The sequence below is a fragment of the Notothenia rossii genome (genome assembly GCF_949606895.1).
Source record: "Notothenia rossii genome assembly, chromosome: 7".
Taxonomy (NCBI): domain Eukaryota; kingdom Metazoa; phylum Chordata; class Actinopteri; order Perciformes; family Nototheniidae; genus Notothenia; species Notothenia rossii.
Window position 1 is genome coordinate 65,292,136 of NC_136905.1, and position 20,898 is coordinate 65,313,033.

General features: G+C 45.0%; 1 protein-coding gene across 1 annotated transcript in view; it reads right to left on the reverse strand.

Moving 5' to 3' along the window:
* The window catches only part of ralgapa2 (Ral GTPase activating protein catalytic subunit alpha 2), an 84,921-nt gene that overhangs the window by 17,009 nt on the left and 47,014 nt on the right, over positions 1 to 20,898 (reverse strand). The window contains exons 26-32 of the mRNA XM_079692831.1: positions 20,497 to 20,692; positions 17,165 to 17,999; positions 16,480 to 16,551; positions 15,646 to 15,769; positions 15,394 to 15,546; positions 12,241 to 12,399; positions 9,357 to 9,484 (exon numbers count right to left, since the gene is read on the reverse strand). Coding sequence (XP_079548957.1) covers positions 9,357 to 9,484; positions 12,241 to 12,399; positions 15,394 to 15,546; positions 15,646 to 15,769; positions 16,480 to 16,551; positions 17,165 to 17,999; positions 20,497 to 20,692 — 1,667 coding nt within the window. The remainder of the gene's footprint in view (positions 1 to 9,356; positions 9,485 to 12,240; positions 12,400 to 15,393; positions 15,547 to 15,645; positions 15,770 to 16,479; positions 16,552 to 17,164; positions 18,000 to 20,496; positions 20,693 to 20,898) is intronic.

Below are 20,898 nucleotides of genomic sequence, written 5' to 3' on the forward strand. Positions count from 1 at the left end.
AGAAAAACACTCTGACACTTAAATTGCACGAGGAGTGTGCCAACCTCTGGGTCACGCCAAATGGGCTCTGATTTTAACCCTGTGATAACACTGTTCAGACAAGCACTGGTGAAATATTAAAACTAAAATGAACGGAGGCTTTTGCAATTTTAATGATGCTTGCGGCATGTGCGTCCGAATAATTGTGATGCCTTAACGCCAAGCACCTCCGTCTACTTCCCCTCCAAGACACGCTGCTCATGAAGTCTCTTGTTCCTCCATTGCCCCCCCTGTGAAAGGTTCATTGGGCCAATTAGGCTGCTTGGCCTTATGCAAAATGCCAGGCATTTAGCGGGGAATGATAATGATTAGCGCCGGGATACAGCTGTGGTGAATGCACAGAGTTTTGGGGCCAAGAGTGATTTAATTTGCCCTCATATTTGCATTTTGGACATATTTCAATTCATTCTATTGTGATTACAAGGAGTCTTATCTTTGGTACCATATGAAGACCAGTCAGGCCGAGTCTAACATACTTCTCAAATAGTTATAGGTCTTCTTGTTGGTCTTAATGTGCTGGGTGGTTAAGGGCCTTGATGACAGTCCAAGCCTTCTACCTGAATTGGGATATGTATACACACATAAGCATGCACACATAGAAAAACCCACACACAAAACCTTGGGCAAAGAAAGAAAATGGACTTCTGTGTTGGCAACAGCTTTTTTCCTAATCCTCGCCCCTGGGCTATATTGTGCAGTCAAGCAGGCTATTACATGGCAACAATTAGGGGGGCTGCAGCCCAACACCTGGTCGTCTCCTATTCGGGCCCTTCAGTGGCAGCTGACTGTACAGTCTCACAGCCAGGTGGCCCTCCTTCAATGACATTAGCTAGTCACTCCAGGGTTAATCAGGAGCCTGCCATCATCCAGTGGGCATGCATAGAGCTCCATTCACACCGGGAGCTTTTATAGGGGGGAAAGGGATGATGCAGACAATGTTGTTATAAAAACTTCAACTGAAGAACTCTGAGAGCCCAGATAATCAAAATTAACTTGAGGGAGGGGTAGGGGCCTCTTGGATTCGTGGCCTAACTTCAGCACGCTGCCTTGATTGGCTCAAGCGGAGCTCGCCGCACATCAACTGTGCATCCTGCGGATTATAATGGACCTTTTCATGGGTGGACAAAAACAGATGGAGGAGCGGGAAGTGCTATACATCCATGCAGACGGGGGATGATGTGGGGGGAGGGAAACTGGATTTTGTCAAAGTCGGCAGATACAAAAACAAGTGGGTGTAGATGCAGCGGCCCCGTCTCTGTCTGCCTGCACAAAGCCCCATTCCGAAGCCCCCTGGCTTGGAGATCTGAGGGTAAATAACACTCATTAGAATAACAAAAGCTATAGATTTGTACCCAAATCAGCTAGAGTCTCATCAATAGTAATTAGAGGCTATACATAACTAATGAAGATGTGTACACTAGATGAAACAAAGGTACTGAGAGCTGTTGTGTATCTAAACATAGTGTTGAATAAGTGGATGTCTGCGGCACAAAGCTTTTCTTACATTTCATTATTATTATAGTCATGAGTACTATCAGCGTAATTCTAATGTTGTGCCGTATGACAAAGATGTGATTTAGTTGTTAAGATAAGGGGATCCCACTATTTGAATGTGTGCCTGTTTCTGGAACCAACAATACTTTCTCTTTGTTCGAAAACCCCTCAATATTATCTCAGCCTGTTGCAGTGCAGGAACAAGATGTGGCCACTATTACGCAGAGCTTCTCTTTCAGCCACATCCACCACTTGACAATGAATCGCAGAATATCAGTATTAACACATCAAAGGCTGCTCTCTGGAAGAAGAGGCAGACAATGCACAGCGATACATACTTAAATGTTTTGTTTGTGTGTTATTGCTTTTGTTTGCCTTGCCTTGTCTGTCAATGCAGAAAATTCCATTTAGTGCTAAAATGCAAATCCTGCGAGGCACAAGGACATCCTCAAAGAGAGAACAATGGCCAGAGGCCAGCAGAGGAGCAGACACTGCCTTTGAACCAAATGAAGAGGCATTAATGTGCAACTTATAAATAATCAACTAATTCCTTCTTATAAAACAGCCAATTAGGTCTGTGACATTAAAAGCAACGCAGCCTTATGAAGAAAGAAAAAGAGCAAACCAAAATAATTAAATATGTAACAGTCATTTAGGGACAAAGACATCCAATAATGTCACAAGGTGTCCTCACAGGAGTCCTTAAAAACCCAGGGCCACACCAGAGACAGAGATTCCAGCGGAGAACGATGAGTGACATTTCAGTGACATTTCCCTGCAGCATTCATCGCAGGGCTGTATCAAGACGGCGTCAGAAATATCTATGGATATGCTTGCGTTTGACACAGACGTTAAGGGATGCAGGTTCTTTCAGGGGACGCCTGAGCTCTGGGACCGGTGATGAGGAGCCTGGACCCTGGGAGATTGAATGGTAATCACTGGAGCACAGATAATGGATGATTGAAGGCTCTTTCTGCGCCGCTGTTGGATTTCAATATCAGAGAGGCCCTAGAATTGGGATTCTTATCAGGGGCGGTGTGTCAAACAAAGGAGAGCCGAGCGTGAAATATGGGGTCCAACTCAGGCACACGACCATGGCGATTAGCACAAGGATAAAAAAGGCCGCACAAACAAAAGAGGGCAGCTTTAGCTGGACAAAGAGCTGTCCACTGCCTTGTAACAGGAGACACGGAAGGAAGAAGGGACATAAAGGAAGGGAGAGAGTACTTGGTGGTAAAAGGAGGACAGGACAAGAGTTTTGCTGAGATGGCTGAAAGATGAATAGTGACGCACACAACTGTTAAAGAGTGTTCCAGATTCCCTGCTTCAGAGGAGGAATAATGGACCAGCGGGGATGAAATGCAACACACCCCCGCCTCAAAGCCATTCATACACATCCAAACAAACACACATCCTCATTCACGTGCACACTCCTGACACACAAACACACATGGTGGCACGAGGCTTCACATCCCTGCCAAGCCCCATCACAAAAAAACACAAAGCAAAAAAACAACAAAATTATTCCCATTTATCCCCGGATTCCAAGCGCTACAGCTTGCCAGGAAAGCTCATTAACCCTCCCTTCAAGAACCCTGAGACAAAAGAAGGGGAAAACAAAACATAACTAATCAATGAGAACGCACCCATTGAGGAGGGGGGTGGGGACAAGAACACACATCCATTTGGATAACCTGAGAGGGCTAACAGCTTTTGCTTTAGTGTTGCGCTGGCTGGCAACGGGGCGGAGAAAGAAAGTTCATTAATTAAACAGGGCTAGGGGGAACAGATGGAATGGCTAGCTGGATTCTTATCACTTAAAGCAGACGGACAGGTTTTTACACCCGCACTAGTCGTAGCTCCACACATCAATCACAATGAACATGGATCTGCAGTCCGTACCAGTCCAGCGGTGACATGGGGGTCAGGATTTTCTGGCTGATGGACACTGACCTATCAGCAAGACTGTCATTAAAGCAGTTTCCTTTTAGGTTGATATTTAGTGAGGATTTTTTGGCAGTCTTTGCAAGGGTATGGTCTCGATGTGTTAACATGCAAACCCACACCACCAGTCATTCCTTTACACATTAGGAGCCAATTTGAGATGATTATTCACTTTGAAGCTTCATGTTCAAGTGTATGCACAATCTAATAAATGCAATGGAAGTCATGTCTTCCTCTCTGCCTGTTCAATCTTTGGGAATGTATTCTATTGAGCCTGAAATTAACAGAACAAGGAGACTTTTCTTAAGCAGCAGCAATATTACACCACAGGGGTTTTGATATAGTGGTCAAATTTAAAATGGTTGTAATTTTTTTAATAGATTCAATTTTAAATTAATTACTTATGTTTATTACGTTCAGTTCTTGTGTTAAGATAAGATAAGATAAGATAAGACTTTGTTTATCCCGAAGGAAATTGTTGTACCAGAGTAACAAAATACAATAAACACAATATTGCCAAGCTTCCCAACTTTCTTTGAAATATAAGACGAAAAAAGACAATAATTTGATAATTGTCAATCCGCACAAATAAGGGATTTCAAGTCATCAAATATTAATATGCCCTTAAATTGAAACAGGCCAAACGATTGTCAAAAATACATAAATAATTTTCACAATTATGATGTTCTTGTTTATGTCATTCTTCCTGATACCCTGAGCCTGAGTTGGGGATGGGACAGAGATACGACCCCACACCAAACTGGCAGTGTTGCTGGCTTTCACTTTGCCGCTCACAAACACACAGATGTCAGACATGACTGCATAACAGACGGAGAGAGAAGGGGAGGGGCACGAGGGTGGGGGTTCAAGTTTAAAAATACACAGAGCATGACACTTTTTGTGTTACACTAGGTAATGCCATTTCTTCTGCTATTTTAAAAATAGTATTATTTTATTCACAATATAAAATAATATTATTTTATTCACAATATAAAATAATATTATTTTGTCTGCAGAAAACTACCTGGCACTACAACACAGTTCATTTTCAGTTTATAATCTAGTGTAAATCAAAATAAAGGATGTTACTCTTTGCAAATAAAAGATAACCCTTCTTTGTCATACAGGTTGCATTTAGAAAAAGAAAGGACACATGGTGCTTAAATATGCATAACCACAGAAAGCCGGATGGTTTTATATTACTAGAGGCGCTACAAAATGAAAGGCAGCTACCGTAAAGGTACCAACATAAACAGCCACAACAGTTTGACACCAGCAGTGTGTGTACGCTACCCGAGGCGTGGCTCTGGGTCCCTGCTGTTGGCCGTCTGGTTCCACGCCTGCTCTACCTGTGTTTAAAAGAGGCGGGCCCCATGAAGCTCAGGCCTCAGAGTGCAGGCTGGGCTGGGCCCCCAGGGCTTTCAGGGTGTGGGTGCCATGCAGCGGACGCCTTTTGTTACAGGCTGGGTGGCAAGAGGAGGAGGAACTAATGTGGGGGAAAGGAGGGAGAACAAAAAAAGGAGTAATGCTATGAGTCATTCTGCATTAGCAGCAGGGGAGGGAGACAGGGAGGGGGGGCTCGATGAGGGGAGGGGGCAAATGGAGAGAATACTTTTGCATGTTGTATGAAGCTAGACGCCATATGCCATCCGAGCCGGGCTGCCTCCTGAGTCAGGGCTCTTGGTTTGACAGGCCTGTGCTTGCCCCCTCCTCAAACCCAAAGCTTCCCCCCTTCTCCCCTCACTAACAACCTCCTCCCTCTAGGCCTTCCTGGGCTCCAGCAATGGGCTAGCCATTGCTTCGGTTGTGCATGGACTGCGCCCTGTGTATTTGTGTGTGTGATGGAGATGGTGTGGGGGGGGGGGGGGTACTCAGTGATCTGAACACATCGGACATTGTCGTGAGTCCCGGCAGGAACAGCTGGTCAGCTGGAGAGAAGGGTGGGAGGGGGCAGGGATAAGGAGGGGGAAGAGATGGGAGGCAGTGCGCTACACTGATAATGGGATTAGGTTAAAACATTCAGTGGGGGAGAGACCCCTCCTCTCAGTGTAGCCCCCCAAATACTGCATAAACTCTCAACCGCTCTATCAAAGCCAATGCCAGCCTCTGCCCAAGCCGCCCTTGCCAATTCCAAGCAGTGACACTTCAACTCAGAAACGGACCCCCGCTACCCACCCAACAACAGCCGACTGCCTCCAAATAAAGGCTTTCAACCAGTAATACCAGATATACAATTCACGACAAATCAAGGTCATTTCTAATTTTATTGTATATCACAAATTACTTCGGGCAACTTGTAAAAGCTTTTAGTTGGTCGGCCTTGTTTTCCATAAACAGGAAGTTGGCTAGTTACACTCACTTCAGCTCAGACCATTACATGAACCAGCAAATAATGACTAGCCCGGCGTCTCACTGTGCCTAGTCAAGCACCGTGTTCCACAGCGATATAGACTGCTGAGTATTATCTATGAGTCTGCCGACAGTTATGGCACAACAGCTGGCAAATTAGACCTATCAACGATGCTAAATAATTCATGTGAGACAACACTAACATGGCATATCCTATTCATGACATCCCATCATGCATACAGCCGCACTTTCATCTCCGCTAGGTGAGGAATCTTACTGTATACAAAAGAACGCACCGCCGTTGGACAAAGACACAGCGAGAGTGGGACAATAACTTGCTCGGAAGGGGTGTGAGAATATGTCATTGCCAATGCAGGGTCTGTAGTAATTATGATGGCGCCTTGGGGGGTGCAGCAACAGCACAAAAAGAACTGCTCACGGGATATCATATCCATTATTTTTTCAGTATACATCCTTTGAAATTATGTACATCTCGTTTTGGCTTTCAGGGAGCTGGAGGACTGTAGATATGCTCACAGGAGCCAGTGAGGGAACATGAGAGACTCCAGCTGCATTCTGGGATCAAGCCTCCCTCTCTGCACACAGATAAACACACACACACACACCCCACCTAAAAGCCTGGCTCGCATGACTGGCGATCGGCAGAAACAGATTATGGTTATTGATCGCTGCCTGGAGATGGATCTGTGTGTGTGTGTGTGTGTGTGTGTGTGTGTTTGCCAGACCAGAGGATGGGGACTAAGGTCAGTGTGCAAAAACTATTGATTCAGTCCAGTAGGGAGGCTATGTCTCTGAATCAAGGTCAGTTCAGCACTGTCTCACCTATTAGAAACTTGCCGTTTCCTCAATATACACACACGCACACACACAGTCTTTACTCACAACAGTACCCCCATCACAAAGAGTGATGGACGGCACATCAAACTCAAGTGCTTGCTGAAGAGAGAAATTAATCCCAGCTTCTGGATGGAGACATTATTCCACAGTGACAGTATGAAGGATCTTCATAAAAAAGGAAATGGCAGCAGACAGCAAAACCATTCAGTGACAGCCTGAGTTAATGTGACGCAAACACACTTATTGCGTCTTCTATGCCGGTATGTCATACACTGCACAATTAATGCAGGAACAGAATGACATGTTCTACTCTACTAACCCAAAAAGTGGTAGTTTTCTGACAAAAGTGTTGTCAATTATTTAAAATGTGGAGTGTAGACTAGTTGCAAGACAATACACTTAGAACACACAAAGCCAGACCAGCTGCATTTTCCATCAGGCGTATAAATAATAGATGATACATTATGAGTTGTCTGTGGGAGGCTTGTGATATGGTGTCTATGAGGCCAAGGTTTTGTCTTGACTGAAGAAATTGACACAGATTGTAACTGACAATGGGAGAGTAAAAGAAAACAACTACACAGATTTCACAAATCCTCACAGTTCAGAGCTGGAGGAAAAAAAAGGATGCGATGAGGAGGAAGAAAGGAAAACAGCAAGGGGGGAGTATTTGAAAAACACTCTTACGTCTGTGTATTTTCTGAAAATGTGGCTGGTGGTCATTTTTTAATATAAAATCCTATTAGCCTGAGAGATCCTGTGAGCGTTGCGGCAGACTGCTGGAGTCCTCTCGAAGCCTTGTGACAGAGCGAGAGAGGGGGCCACAGCGCCACACTGGCCTTTTATCTGGACACACAGGGGTCATATAGCTTCTCTTTGAAGAAATATTCAACTAATTACCTTGGAGAGTGGCCTCACAGGCAGAGAGCAGACTGTGGATTGTTAAGGCATTGTGACGAGGTAAACCAAGGATGAGGATTTTCCATCTTGTAACAAAAAAAGCAAAACACAGCCGAGACAAAAAAAAAAAAAAGGGAGGGTCATTTTTCCGACCTACGATAGATAAAGGGACGCATAACCTGAGAAGATGGAAGAATGACGGCTGGAGACGGAGAAGTGCAAAAGGCTGCAGTAATACAACAGTGATGAAAGCATTTGAAAGATTAGCTGGTTATCGCTTCTGGTCCATACCGGTGCCAGTCAGGACTTCAAATCTAAAACTTGGTCATCACATTTTGGCTATGCATTGCCTCTGTCCTCACAAGTTCTCAGGCTATGCATTCAAACAGCAGTACAAACAGACATGCAGATACTCATGCTGGCAGTGTGTGTTGCCTGGCACATTCATTCATCTCCTCTCTTGGAGTGTGTGAGGCCTGGCAGCCGCTCAGTGCCAGAGCTCCAGAGGCAGCGCTTATCTCCTCTCATAGATCACACTGCCTGCTCCTCTGCTAAGGAATGCCAGGTAAAGCTTTTGTGGCCCGGCATAGGCCCGGTACTGTCCCCCCCCTCCCCCCAGAGGCTCACAGAGGCCTGTGGCTGCCCCCCCCCCTCTGGCACTGAGTGTCACACTGGGCTAATTCACTTGGCGTTGGGTAACAGACATCTGTCACTCAGGATTCCCCTGGGGACACACAGACAAGGCCTGATATAGGCGTGGGGTGGGGCCAGGGGATGTGATGCACTGTGAAACACATACAGGCAGGCACATACTTACACACAGCTGACTGTAAACAACACGCGCAGCTGCGTTGTAGGAACGACAAAGAGGCTTTTTTTGGGTAAATGACTGTGATACAATGACTTCAGAATAATTCAAAACAGCAGCAAATACGTCAATGTCTAAATAACAAAAGAGAGTGGTCTTCCACCCAAATGAAACATCCTCAGGGGAGGTTTCTATAGCAACTGCCAGAGGGGCAGCGTGGTTCTGGTGAGGCGGTGCCGTACATGCTGTCCGAGGAGGAGCGGGGCGTTGAGGGAGATCAGGTTTCCCCCTCCAGGGGCCATCCCGACTCTGCCCCCCGTCTCACCCCCCCAACTCAGTGCTGCTGGCATTCACATGCTAATTCATCTCCATTGGTGATTACACTCCCTTTAAACCAACTGACAACTACAGCTGGAGTCAGGCTCTTAACGGCACACTGTTGGCTGGATGGGTGGAGGGATGACAGCGAGTGTGAGAATGTGTGTGTTTGTCTGTGTGTGTGTGTTTGTCTGTGTGTGTGTGTGTGTGTGTGTGTGTTTGTCTGTGTGTGCATTTGCTGAGGGTGCTCTTATTTCGGCTCTCCTCGTGCTCCATAAAACGGTAGTGATAGATGATGACAAATTATCTGCGCTCCTGCCCAAAACAACCTCAAACAACCTCCCATGCTGCTCCAGGCTGCGAAACAGCCCTGGCCTAATAGCTGTATGTAAATCAGCCAGCCCATAAAGATCAGTGTCAGCACTCAGCTGTGTACGTTAGCTGATGTGACAAGCACGCCACATGTCTCAATGAATTTACCCAAATGGGCCACTGGTGGTGTCATGAAATCATTATAAAAAGCCATATCTGCTCACAACCGTTAATATCTCGGCTGTATGGGTCATCAATGGGGTCTTTTCTTATGAATTTTTCGATTTCTCTGTGCAGATTAAATGTAGCAGAACACATTAGGAGTCAAGGATACAAGCTCTGGTAGAGAGTCAGCCGGGACTTGATAGCTCTGCTGGCATTGATACAGGTGGCCCGCACCAAGCTAGGCAGCAGCGTCCCCGTGATGATGGCGCCATTGAACAGAGGCCCGAAGAAAGGAACCTGGGGAAGTAAAGAAAAAAAAACATGAGACATCAAACGCTCAACAATAATCCAAAGTTAACTCACTCAGCGTTCTGCCCTTGTAAGTAATCTCCCAAAATGTAGGAAAAGGTTCATTAAAATGTGTTTTGTTCTTCTCTTTTTAACCGTTTCTCCATCTGTTTAGGGCAAGGGTTCAAGTTGAAATTGGATTCTTTCCTAACTTTGCATGACAATCACACATATCTAATGCGAATCAATGTTAGGCAAATGAAATTAAAATGACAATCAATACTAAACAAAGGCCTCATATTGAGCTACCGAACAAATACAAAGGGGCAATATTTATTTCAGTGGCAGCGTGTGAGTGTGTGTGGCTACACGCGTCTGTTCATGCATATTGGAAGGGGGCCCTTAATCACTGAAGCTCAATGGTCGTTGACCTGGAAGTTGACGTGAATGTCAAAGTCTCCAAAAGGTCCTGCTGTCTTCAACTTGGTAGTTCAGCACGTATAATAACCCGACAAATTATACAATAAATGGATTTTAAAGGTCCCATGTCATGCTTTTCCGGTTATTACCCATCCCCTTGTGTGTTATGTCGCTTTTTCTGCATGTAAACGGTCTGCAAAGTCACAAACCCTCAAAGTAAACCCTGTAGCGAGTAAAACTCACAGAAAAGACCTGTCTATGCTGCCCCAGGACCAATTGGTCCAAATGGACCAATCCGTGGAGCTCCTCACACACTCACTCAGCCTTATCTTTTCTCAGGCTGCGAATGTGTGGCGAACTGTGTGGCGAACAGCCTGGCTGTGAGTGTATGTGTGTGCTCAGGCTGAGTTCCGCGGTGTCTCGCAGACCCCACGCAGCAACCATGAAACTACACCAGTAATCCAGCTCACACTGTCCGCTCCTCAAGCCTCAAAGGGCGGAGCAACGAGCCCCGCCAACACGGCAACCAGACCCCAAGCAGCATTCTCATCTGTTTGTCATTACTTGTGTAATTTCCTGGTTGCTAACAAACGCCATTGTAACACATAAACACTGATGTTCTGCTGTAACGGTGGTGGACTCATCAGAACAGAGTTGGCGAGCTGACCAATCAGAGCACAGTGGGCTCATAGGGAGGGAGGGGGGGCCGGAGCTCCAACAAGGCGTTTAGGACAGAGAGTGAATACACATACTCATACAGAGATGCTGTATGAGAAAACCAATGTGAGTTTGGAAAATTGAACAATGTAAATCTATTCTAGTAGACCTCATAATATATGGAATTATAATCAGTAGAAATGGCCATGTCATGGGACCTTTAACATGAAAGTACACAGACCAATTAACCTAATAATCACATGTAAGAAGACTTGGGTGACATTGGATAAACGAAAATCAGAAACCTGAATAGATTACTTTAAAGTTTCTTGGAGGCGGGGGCAGTTTAAGTGAGAGAATTTTAGATAACCTTTACCAGGTTGCATGGGGTCACGGTTGGGAGGCAGATCAGTGGCTTTTCGCCCTCCTGTGCTCTGGCTGCAGAGACCCTCTACTGAGAATATGTTTTCATTTGTGAACTATCTGCGATCATTGAAGAACTTAACACACACTTTTCTTTGTGTATTATTTATTAATCTAACAGTCGCTCACAGTTCTTAAGAAATGCAGATTTGTACTATTTAGATCAATTTGATTAGTACAGAGATTTCTTATTGGCAGTAAAGAAAGAGATATGCAAAAGAGTTAAAAACTGACAAATATTTGAAAGGAAAAAATTAAATATTTAACAGACAATTCTCAAGATTGTTGGGCTATGACTGTTGAAACCAAGCCCCAAGGAAGTGCCCTGGACGGTAAAGCAAATGTTGGTAGTGGCCACAGGGCGGTACTACAAGATCTGTGTCCAAAAATACTTTTTCCTGTTGACCAAAATTGGGAAAGAAATGTCTGTAAATCAGCAGATACTTTAAAAAAAAAACTAAATCAACCTCCTAGTACGAACACTTGTATAGCCCTTAATTAAATCATTAGGTTCTAAAAGTTGTAAAATGCGCAAAAAAATTAAGTTAAGAGTTATTTTCTCTCTCCATTAATTTGGCTGAGCCGAGACCGGGACACCAGAGGCGGAGCTTAAGCAAAATGCAAGCGTGTACTCTCTATGGGCCCGGATACTTTCAGGCAGGCGAGCCAGTTATTGTATTGGTCCTAAAGTGCTACCAATGTTTAATAATTAGCAGTTCCTCTGGAGCTGGTATACTGTCATTATAAAGCTAAAAATGTTATTTCTTACATTAGGTCACGGATCTCTGAAATCGTAGAAAATGTTGTGGATGTATCTGAACATCTGAAGGCAGCCCTTCCCTGAAAGAGACATTTCACTATCCTCTGGAAGGCCACACATCGAGTGCAGTACTTCAGAGTGGTCAAGATGAAAGCTAGGCAGAAAAGAAGTGCAACCATCTCCGAGAGCACATACCCACAGTATGGGTAATAATGCACAGCTGGAGTATGAGGAACTGAGAGCCTTCAGACAGAAACCATAACAGGGAAAAAGGACGGAGAATCTCTAATGGCATAGTCTGAGAATGAAGCGGAGTAGGGACTGTTTAAACTCAGAGCCTGGAAATTAATGCAGTGATGAAAATAGCCAGAATGCTCTTTAGCTTTTTGTGCTTGGCACTTTGTCCTGTTAGTATAAAAGGAAAATAAGCATTTTTAAAAAATGTAAAAAAGTAATTTCCCATTTCCAATGACCCTTAATAAAATCTGCAGTGGTTTACATGTACCTGTGGTTTCTTCATGATCTGGATGAAATACATGTGGTTCTTCATGGGGTAGATGATGATCAGCACGTCTCCAAAGTCAGTCGGGATGATGCCACGCCGGTAGTCCCTGCTGTGCTCCGACCACACAATGTGCACCTCGTCGTTTCCCAGGTGACGTAGCTGCCAACAAACAAAATCAGTCTAATCAAGTACCTGGCAAGTGCACGTAATTTTCATCCCTAAGGTGGTGATGACAGGAACACACATTTAGCAAGATTTAGAGCATGTCACCGGGCTCAGCCAGCAAGTAGCTCGGGGCAACACCTCGTAAAGGGTGAGGAGTGCAATGAGATATAAGGGGTGTGTAGAAGGGGATAATAAAACACAATTCACTGCTGACAGATCAGCAAATGTGCCGTTAGTGGATTTTATCACTGTATACAGAAATATATTATTTAATGCGTTATTCCGATATAAGCACTTTTGTTGGATCTTAAAGATAAAGCATAATTGCAGCAGGTGTGGAAGGTGACTATGAAAACAATGGTTTAAGTAGGATTCTTAGATTCGCCTCTTTTTATAGCTTTTTTCATTACAAATTTAAATTGCGAACACAAAATTGAGCATTTCAAAAGCAAATCATTCAAATCCAATTGACTTTCCCCCATCAGAGATTAAATTGCTTCCCATTTCCACTCTATTCACGAACCCAAATGAAACTGGGCAGGAGAAGAACGTATGCTTAAATGACAGGAAATTGACTGATGCTAGATTGAAATAGGTAAACAGCTTTCCTCTTTCCCAAAGTTAAATAGAGGGACACAGCCTCATTATGTTCTCTGACAAGTGTGGATCACTTATTAGCTGGTAGCCCATTGATGTTTTCTGGGGGGGGGGATCATAGACACTGAAAAGTGAGCCTCTGCTCAGAAGAAAACATCTGCCAATGTACTGTGGGCCTAATGAGCCATTAAGAAACATGCCCTCGCCACCAAAAATGCAATTAGCACATTCTATTATAAACCCTTAATTATGGTAATACGGTAATCTTAAACAAATCCACGGCATGCTGATTACTGGAGCTCGCCAGTTCAGTCTGTCTGTCCAAGGATCAGCAGGTACCAACCAGGTCAGTCACTGGGACAATTTCAGAGAAAATGTTGAATATGCATTTGCCGCAGACAATTAACACTGGGATGTTAATTTGGGTTAAGATATTAGCATTTGGATGAGCTTAATCACAAGTTTAATGAGGATGCTTATGCTCTAGTCAATCATCTGCTGCACCAACCTATTTACTCCCTTGTTAATCACATCCAAATGTTTGAGACTTCTTTTATAAAAATGTGATTCAAGCCAAAGGCTCTTGTCCAATTAGCCCTTTTTGACCTTCCACTCAGCCAATGGGCTTGACACACATGGAGACAGCAGACCAGAGGACCCCAGAACACAAGAGGCTCCTTATAAAAACAACCTGCAGCAGCCCAGTTAAGCTGCGGTGCCTGGGGGTGAATGTGATAGCTAAGGCACTTGTCTAACACACACACACACACACACACACACACACACACACACACACACACACACACACACACACACACACACACACACACACACACACACACACACACACACACACACACACACACACACACACACACACACACACACACACACACACACACACACACACACACACACACACACACACACACACACACACACACACACACACACACACACACACACACACACACACACACACACACACACACACACACACACACACACACACACACACACACACACACACACACACACACACACCATGGCCTGACCCCAACCCTGCAGGTCGCTTCTCTAACCGCATTACTGAAGCCAGCTGCCACTGCTGCAGCCTGCACTGCCCCAAAACCCACAATTGGATTGAGGAATTCATGGTCTTCCCTCTTTTCTTTTTGGTTTGGCTGGGTTTTTTTTTTCTCCCCTCAACGTTCTTCAAACAGACAATCTGCCCAGCGAGAGCTCCCCCTTCCGTCACTCCCACACAGTATGCCTCTATGGTTGCAGGCAGTAAAGCGAGTGACTGCTGGACTAAAAGTGTTATTTTTAAATTGACAGGGAAACATGGTACTTGGACACAGACTAAGCGCTTTTCTCAATCCAATTCTTCGTACCACTTCCTCTTCTCCCTGCCATCTCTTTCCCTGACACATCCATACAAGCACCCAGCCTGCCAATTTCTGTGCAGCCTGTAGAGATCTTTGCAAGGTGAGCGTGAGCAATTACAGAAGTTCCCTGTAAAATGAATGGAAGAAGAGTGGTAGCACACTCCGCTCTGGGCCCGGCCGCCCCTGCAGCACCTCACTCTGGCCAAAGTCAAAATCTTTGCTCACTAATTTTTTGCGGTCACCAAGCACAGATTCAGGATGGTTTCGTAATGAGTAGGGGGTCATTGGTGAAACAGAGAGGGGGAAGGTCTGTGGAGGACTATAGGGGGGTTGGACATGAGGAGAGCCTGATGAATTTCCCTTCTCAGCAGGGTACTGTATGAGAAGATTGGCAGCACGGGCAGGGGCCTTGCGGCTCATTTCTTCGTGCTAACTGCTACTGGTGCACTACAGCTCAGAATCCCACTGCAGAACCCAATCGATCGCTCCTGTGGCGGCAGCAGGAATTGGATAAAAGGATCCTGCCGGCATCCGGCCGGCGCCTGCCCTAGCAGAGAGAGCTAATGGCTGAATCCAGGCCCTGGTCACAGCACACAGGGAGGGGGGCAGGGGCTAGCAGAATCATAGTCATTACCGCAGCGGCACATGCCCTCTCTTCACTCACGCGCCTGCGACTCTCTACTCCTCAGGCCTGCCTGGCCAGGGTCACTAATCAATGCCCGCACTCTGGAGTCACACCTCCTGATCACAGCTTAACACAGAGCTGAAGGCTACAACAACATACTGCTATGGGCAGGCCGGCCTGTGTAGCCATTTCACCGCATCATTTTCTCCTTTTTCTCTACATACTCTTGGCTTGAGGAGTGCAAAAATGACAATGATCAAACATCAAACAATGATATAATACATTAATCCAAATGTCACAGACAGGAAGGAACTGTCAACGTTTATCATTACATAGGATAAAAAAAGATAATCAACACAAACAAGATTTTTGTTTTACCTTTTTGGTAAGGCAGTCAGAGTCAGATGGCATGCGAGTGGAGACGTGGAAGATGGTTTCCACGGTGGAAGTAGCATAATAAGGAGCCGTTAGACCCGTACTGCCATTCCTCTGGAGGCCTCCCATGAAGCCGCAGTGTGTGGCCAGGTCCACCTGAGGGACACATGCACAATTGAGTGTGAGTGTGTGCATATTTAGGCAGTATGTGTGGATACATAAGATGTGTTGATTTGAGGGTGTGGTTTATGGCACCTCCCATCCCAGTCCTGACACAAAGTCCTCGTAGGCCTGGCTGCCCGCGCTGTTAGACAGGATGGAGCACTTGTCCTCTTGGCCCTCTCCAATGTAGAACACAGCGATCTTGTGTGTTTCTCGACTACAAAACAAAACATGGATTTTAAAAGTACAACCACAACACAGCAGACATTTTTTAACAGAACTTAAAAAGCTTCTCACTCCAGTGGCCACCTCAGATGATTGATGCTTTGTAAGTCAAAACACTTGCTTATGGAGGTAAATTGTGTGTAAGTCTAATTGAGTTGTACAAAATCAGGAGAGCAGAATGAGCATTTTTTTTTCTCCACTATCTCTACAGCTCTAACCTGATTTTTAAAAAGGATGGCAGCAAAGGCCCCCTTTCCCTACTTTCCCTGTTGCCATGGCAGTACATCATGCTGGGGTAGATTTAGGGCACTTTGCATGCTTGCGCACAGGTTGTTATTGCCCAACCAAGGCTGGCCATCTGGGAGAATAAAGTCCAGTCCTGAGGGAAATCTTTAATAAGCTCCTGTCATCAGCAAAGTGTGGTGTACTTAATGATCAGTCTAAGAAAGACAGAGTTATTGTGGGAGACTTCCAGGGCTGTGATCAACAGGAGATGGTACAAATTAGAAAGATCTTTGGGGAGGAAGGGAGGGAGTGAAGGGAAGGGAAGGGGAAATATATTCAGCTTGGAGCAACTGTATGATGTATCATTTCAGTTAATTTCTAACAGGTTTACCGTAAGACTGTCTCATGATTAGCAGAAGTATATGAATACAAACAGAATATATATATTATGTCAAATTAAATGTAAAAAGGTATTACCATTGCCTGGAATCCAAGTTCTTCAATTCCCTTAAAAGTTTGGAGTTTTTCTTCAGCAAATGGAAACTTTTCCTGTTTGACAAAATAAGTCTTGATTACATTTTCCATTCTGAATATAAAAAGCATGGTAGCAACAATTAACCGCTGTTGGAAAAAGGGTTTAATCTACTCGAAAATTGAGAAAAATAGTGGAGTTTTGTTTTGCAGACAAGATTAACAGAGGTGAAAAAAAAGGCACAGGTGCGAACAGCAATCTCCTTCTTGCTGTAGGCACGTTGCACGGTCACCATTAAGAGGTGTAAGCTTTTAATTTACGGGAAAGCACGTCAAAGATGTGGCTCTGCGAGGTGGACCTTAGTGAGAACAGCTGGGCACCTTTACCCTGTGGAGAGGAGATTAAGTCTCTCTAGACTCCGCAGTGCTTTTAACTGTGCTCTTCCTCTCTTTGAGTAACGAGCCAGCAGTTGAGTTACTTAAGGGAAGTAGTCCAACTAGTTAAGGAGGAAGGAAGTAAGTCTGGCTGGTACTGCTTGAATTTAAGATGAGAGCAGAGAGAATGCTAAAGAATTACATCAAAACAAATAATCAACAGGCTATAGAATAACTTCTAAGAACCCTGATTCTCGTTTGCGTCTTTCTTCTTCTACAGTGCAAACCAGGTAGCTAGTTTCGGTTTGTAGCGTACCTGCGGTCCCAAGAGTTCATGCCAAGGTCATTGAGCAGCAGCCGGCAGAAGTAGAAAGGAGCTTTTGGTTCCTGGTGTGACGGTTCACTCTGGCAGGCAGCCTTAAAGCTCAAGTCAGCATCCCACCTCCTCACCTGCTCATCCTCCTGCTGCATCTGACGCAAGATTGCCTCCATGATGGCGCTCTCTTGCTCTAAGTTCATGCCATGCGGGGAGGGGGCTGGCTGGTTTAGCCTGAGCTGTGGTACGGGGAGGCATTCTGGGCTGCTGTGGCCCAGGTCCTCCAAAAGCGTGTCCAATATATCCAACCCTTCCTCCTCGTAGCAGTCTGACAGCGAGTCGGAGACTGAGCAATGGTTTTTGTACGGTCCATTTGTTGGAGAGTCAGGCTGGTTTCTGCTGTGAGGGTCATGAGAGGTGGTGGAAAGAGGGCGATCAACTGCATCAAAAACGCCTGCGTCATCACAGTCGTCATGGTTGGTGCAGTAGAGGATTGCGCCATCCCACGAGTACTTCCCCGAGATGTCGCGGACGATCACACGTACTTGGGAGGAACATTTGGGGGGCTCTCCGACGGCGGGGGTCTCTGCGGGGATCTGCAGGTAGGACACCAGCGTGCTGTCGTTGAACACAAACAGCTGGAGGTTTGGGCTTTTGAAAACCTCGGAGGACAGCTCGGACGACTCCACATACGGGTTGTCGTGGTTCTCGCTCACGAGGCTGTGGAGAAGGGCCGGGCCGCCGCTCAGCGGGTGGTGGCCCAGATGGTTCACCAGGTGGGTCATGACCATCCGTGCTGTCAGGGGAATCAGCTCCATGTTCCGACGACGCTTTTCTGGGGGGGAAATTATGGCAGGAAGATACATATACTTAGACAGTCTCTGAAGGAAAACACACTTTTAAAAAATGTTTTGAAATTGTAAAACATGGTAAACGGCTTTAGCTGACTATGAATATTTCACATCAAAAATATGTATAACAACAATGATGCTAATTTGTGACAGAAGCATTACTGGTTTAATAAAAAGTTTGAATAGATTGACGCAGGTAGAGGTAAACCAACTACCGGGGTCATATTTGCCCAGTATAATTGAATAGCCTAGTTATGCAGCACATTAATCACAGCTTTCTTATTGTGAAAGGTAAGAACAACAGGAAAGGAAGTGCTATATGCTACCTTTGTCAAAGTTCACAAGGGTAACAAAATGAGCTGTCATCATTTGGTTAATGCCTTTATTCGTAATGTAAAAGCAACATTTTTTTTTTCTCCGTCTGCAGCACCTCTTTTCACCCTCTGTCTCAGGGGTTCCCAACCTTTTTTCCCAAGAGCCCCCCCAAATGACTCGTGTTGGAAGTTGCTCCCCCCCCCCCCCCACACACACACACACACACACGGCGCAACAGCGGTAATTAAAGTTTAAAAGTCTCAAAAATGCTACAACTACTGTCACAAACTGGATGAATGTGAAGTATTTTGTTAAAGGAGGATGAAAGCGTAATGAAGAAGCTCTATTGGAGTGACTTTGATGGTTATTGGACTCAGGATTCATTCATTTGGATTCCCGCTGAATGAAGAAATTAAAGGACGGCGCAAGTGAAAACAATTCACAAAGGGATTAAACTGTTTAAAACAGATGCTCAAAGTAAGCCGGATTTTGCCGATGTGTTTATGTGGATTTAAAAGTCTTAAATAATCTACAAAATGGTGGAGACCGATCTGATTGGAGCGCCCCCCAGGTTGGGAACCACTGCTCTGTCTGAAACCAGAGCTCAGTCTGCTCTGATGGGTTAGCTGGCCGGCTCTATTGGTATACTGCTTATACATGTCCCGCCCCTTAGCCTATCACGTACAATGTGTTGGAGCTTTATCCAATATAGGCGCATGTGTTACATAGTGATGCCACTATGTTACGGATGTTAACAATGATTCCAATGGAGCGTTTTAGGCGGGGGGAAGGGTGTGGTGTATGTAGAAGAAACACTTTGGGACCTAGCTTTAGCAGACGATTTACATGCACAACATATATAACACACTACAGGAAAGGGACCGTTTAAAGTACTAATGACATAAACAACACACTGAGAAACAATTGGCACACTAATTGAATCGCCTGAAAAAAACAGCGTTAAGGCCTATTAAGTAATCAAACGCACACTTTGCTAACCGTATCCCAAAAGCCCCATGTTTGTGAGTAGACAAGCGATCATCTCAGTTAGCTCGTTTTTATACAAAGCCAAATCTCATTTATGATTACTAATAGGTGTACTTTATTCATTTCTCACAAAAGCTTGGCCGGCACACCTCTAAGTAGGTCTCTAATCAAAAGAGACAACTTTGAAAAGCCCATTGAGTCTTCTTAGAATGGACAAGCGTTGAGACTGGCAGAGTGCTAATAAGAACCACCATCTTTGCAGGGTGCTCAATAGGACTCTACTTAGTGAATTGCATTTATGTAAATGCACAGGTTTTTAGTCCAAAGTGAAAGGCATGCGGTGCTTTATTCTGCAGTGATGTGGGAAAAAACAAGGAGATGCACTCTTACATTGTGACAGTGCTATCAATACCATCATCCCCCATCAAAGTGGAGAAAGCTCTTTAGAAAGCAGGCCAAGCTGCATTAGAGATGCACTAGCCCTTTGATGTGACTTGATCAATATGAGGTGGGGACATGAATATAACCAGGCCGGCTCTCTTTGGTTTGCCCCTTTGAAAGTGTTTTGTTATTTCTACTAAGAACACGGGCACCAGAAACAGAGAGGTGTGGTGAAATGTTTCAGCCAAAAGCTCCTGTTCAAATTTCTTACATTGTTTCAGTACACTGCATTTTGTATTTGGGCTCTAAGGACTTTTCAGAAGTTAAGGACATGGGGCAGAGAGGAATATATTGCCTAATGGAATCACAAGGTCACAAAAAAAGAAGAAAAAACCCCATAATGGGTCTTCTCTCTAGGGCTGAGTACTAATGCGAACATTCCTTTCCCTGTGATGGTTGATTTCCTTTTCATACTTTTAATAAGATATTGACATTTAATGGAGAGGCTCCAAATGGATGGGCTTTTCAGAGTTTGCTTTTCAGTCTAATCCTTTTTTTGGGGATATTTTTTCTGTGGTCTGTGGTCAGAAGCACAGGAACGGAAATGAAGAAGTGTGTCCCAAAATTGACCGGAGATAGTCCTCTAAGCAGTGATGTGACAGATATCAGACACACACACAAATGCACACATCCTATACAACCAATAAATGGCCATTGCCGTTTTATCTGCCAGCCCAGTGCAATCTCGTGCACAGCGGGGGGTAAAAAGGGGGAATCAGGAAGGCTCCATTTCCTTACCCTCAGCGACTGTGAGCAGGTTGCCGAAGTCGGAGGAGGTTGTCTGAGAGGGTGGGGGCTCGAAGCTCTTAACCTGACCCAACATGAGGTCATAGTCGGGCGACAGGTCCGACAGACTGAGCAGGTAGTGGCTCTGTTGGGTGTGCAGGGTGGAGCCCGACACACAGCAGTGCAGCACCTGAGGAAGAGCAGGAAAAGGGGTGAGGATTCAGATGAAATGTGCTATAATTTCTAATCTCGTGCAACACGGACAGTTCTGCGTTCTGTCCCCAGAATCAGAACTAAACATGGAGTTCCAAATATCTGGAACAAACTCCCAAAAACCTGCAACTCTTACTATTTTTTTAATTCAGGTTCTGGCATAAAACATTTTTTTTGTGCTGCTTTTTATTGAACTATTCC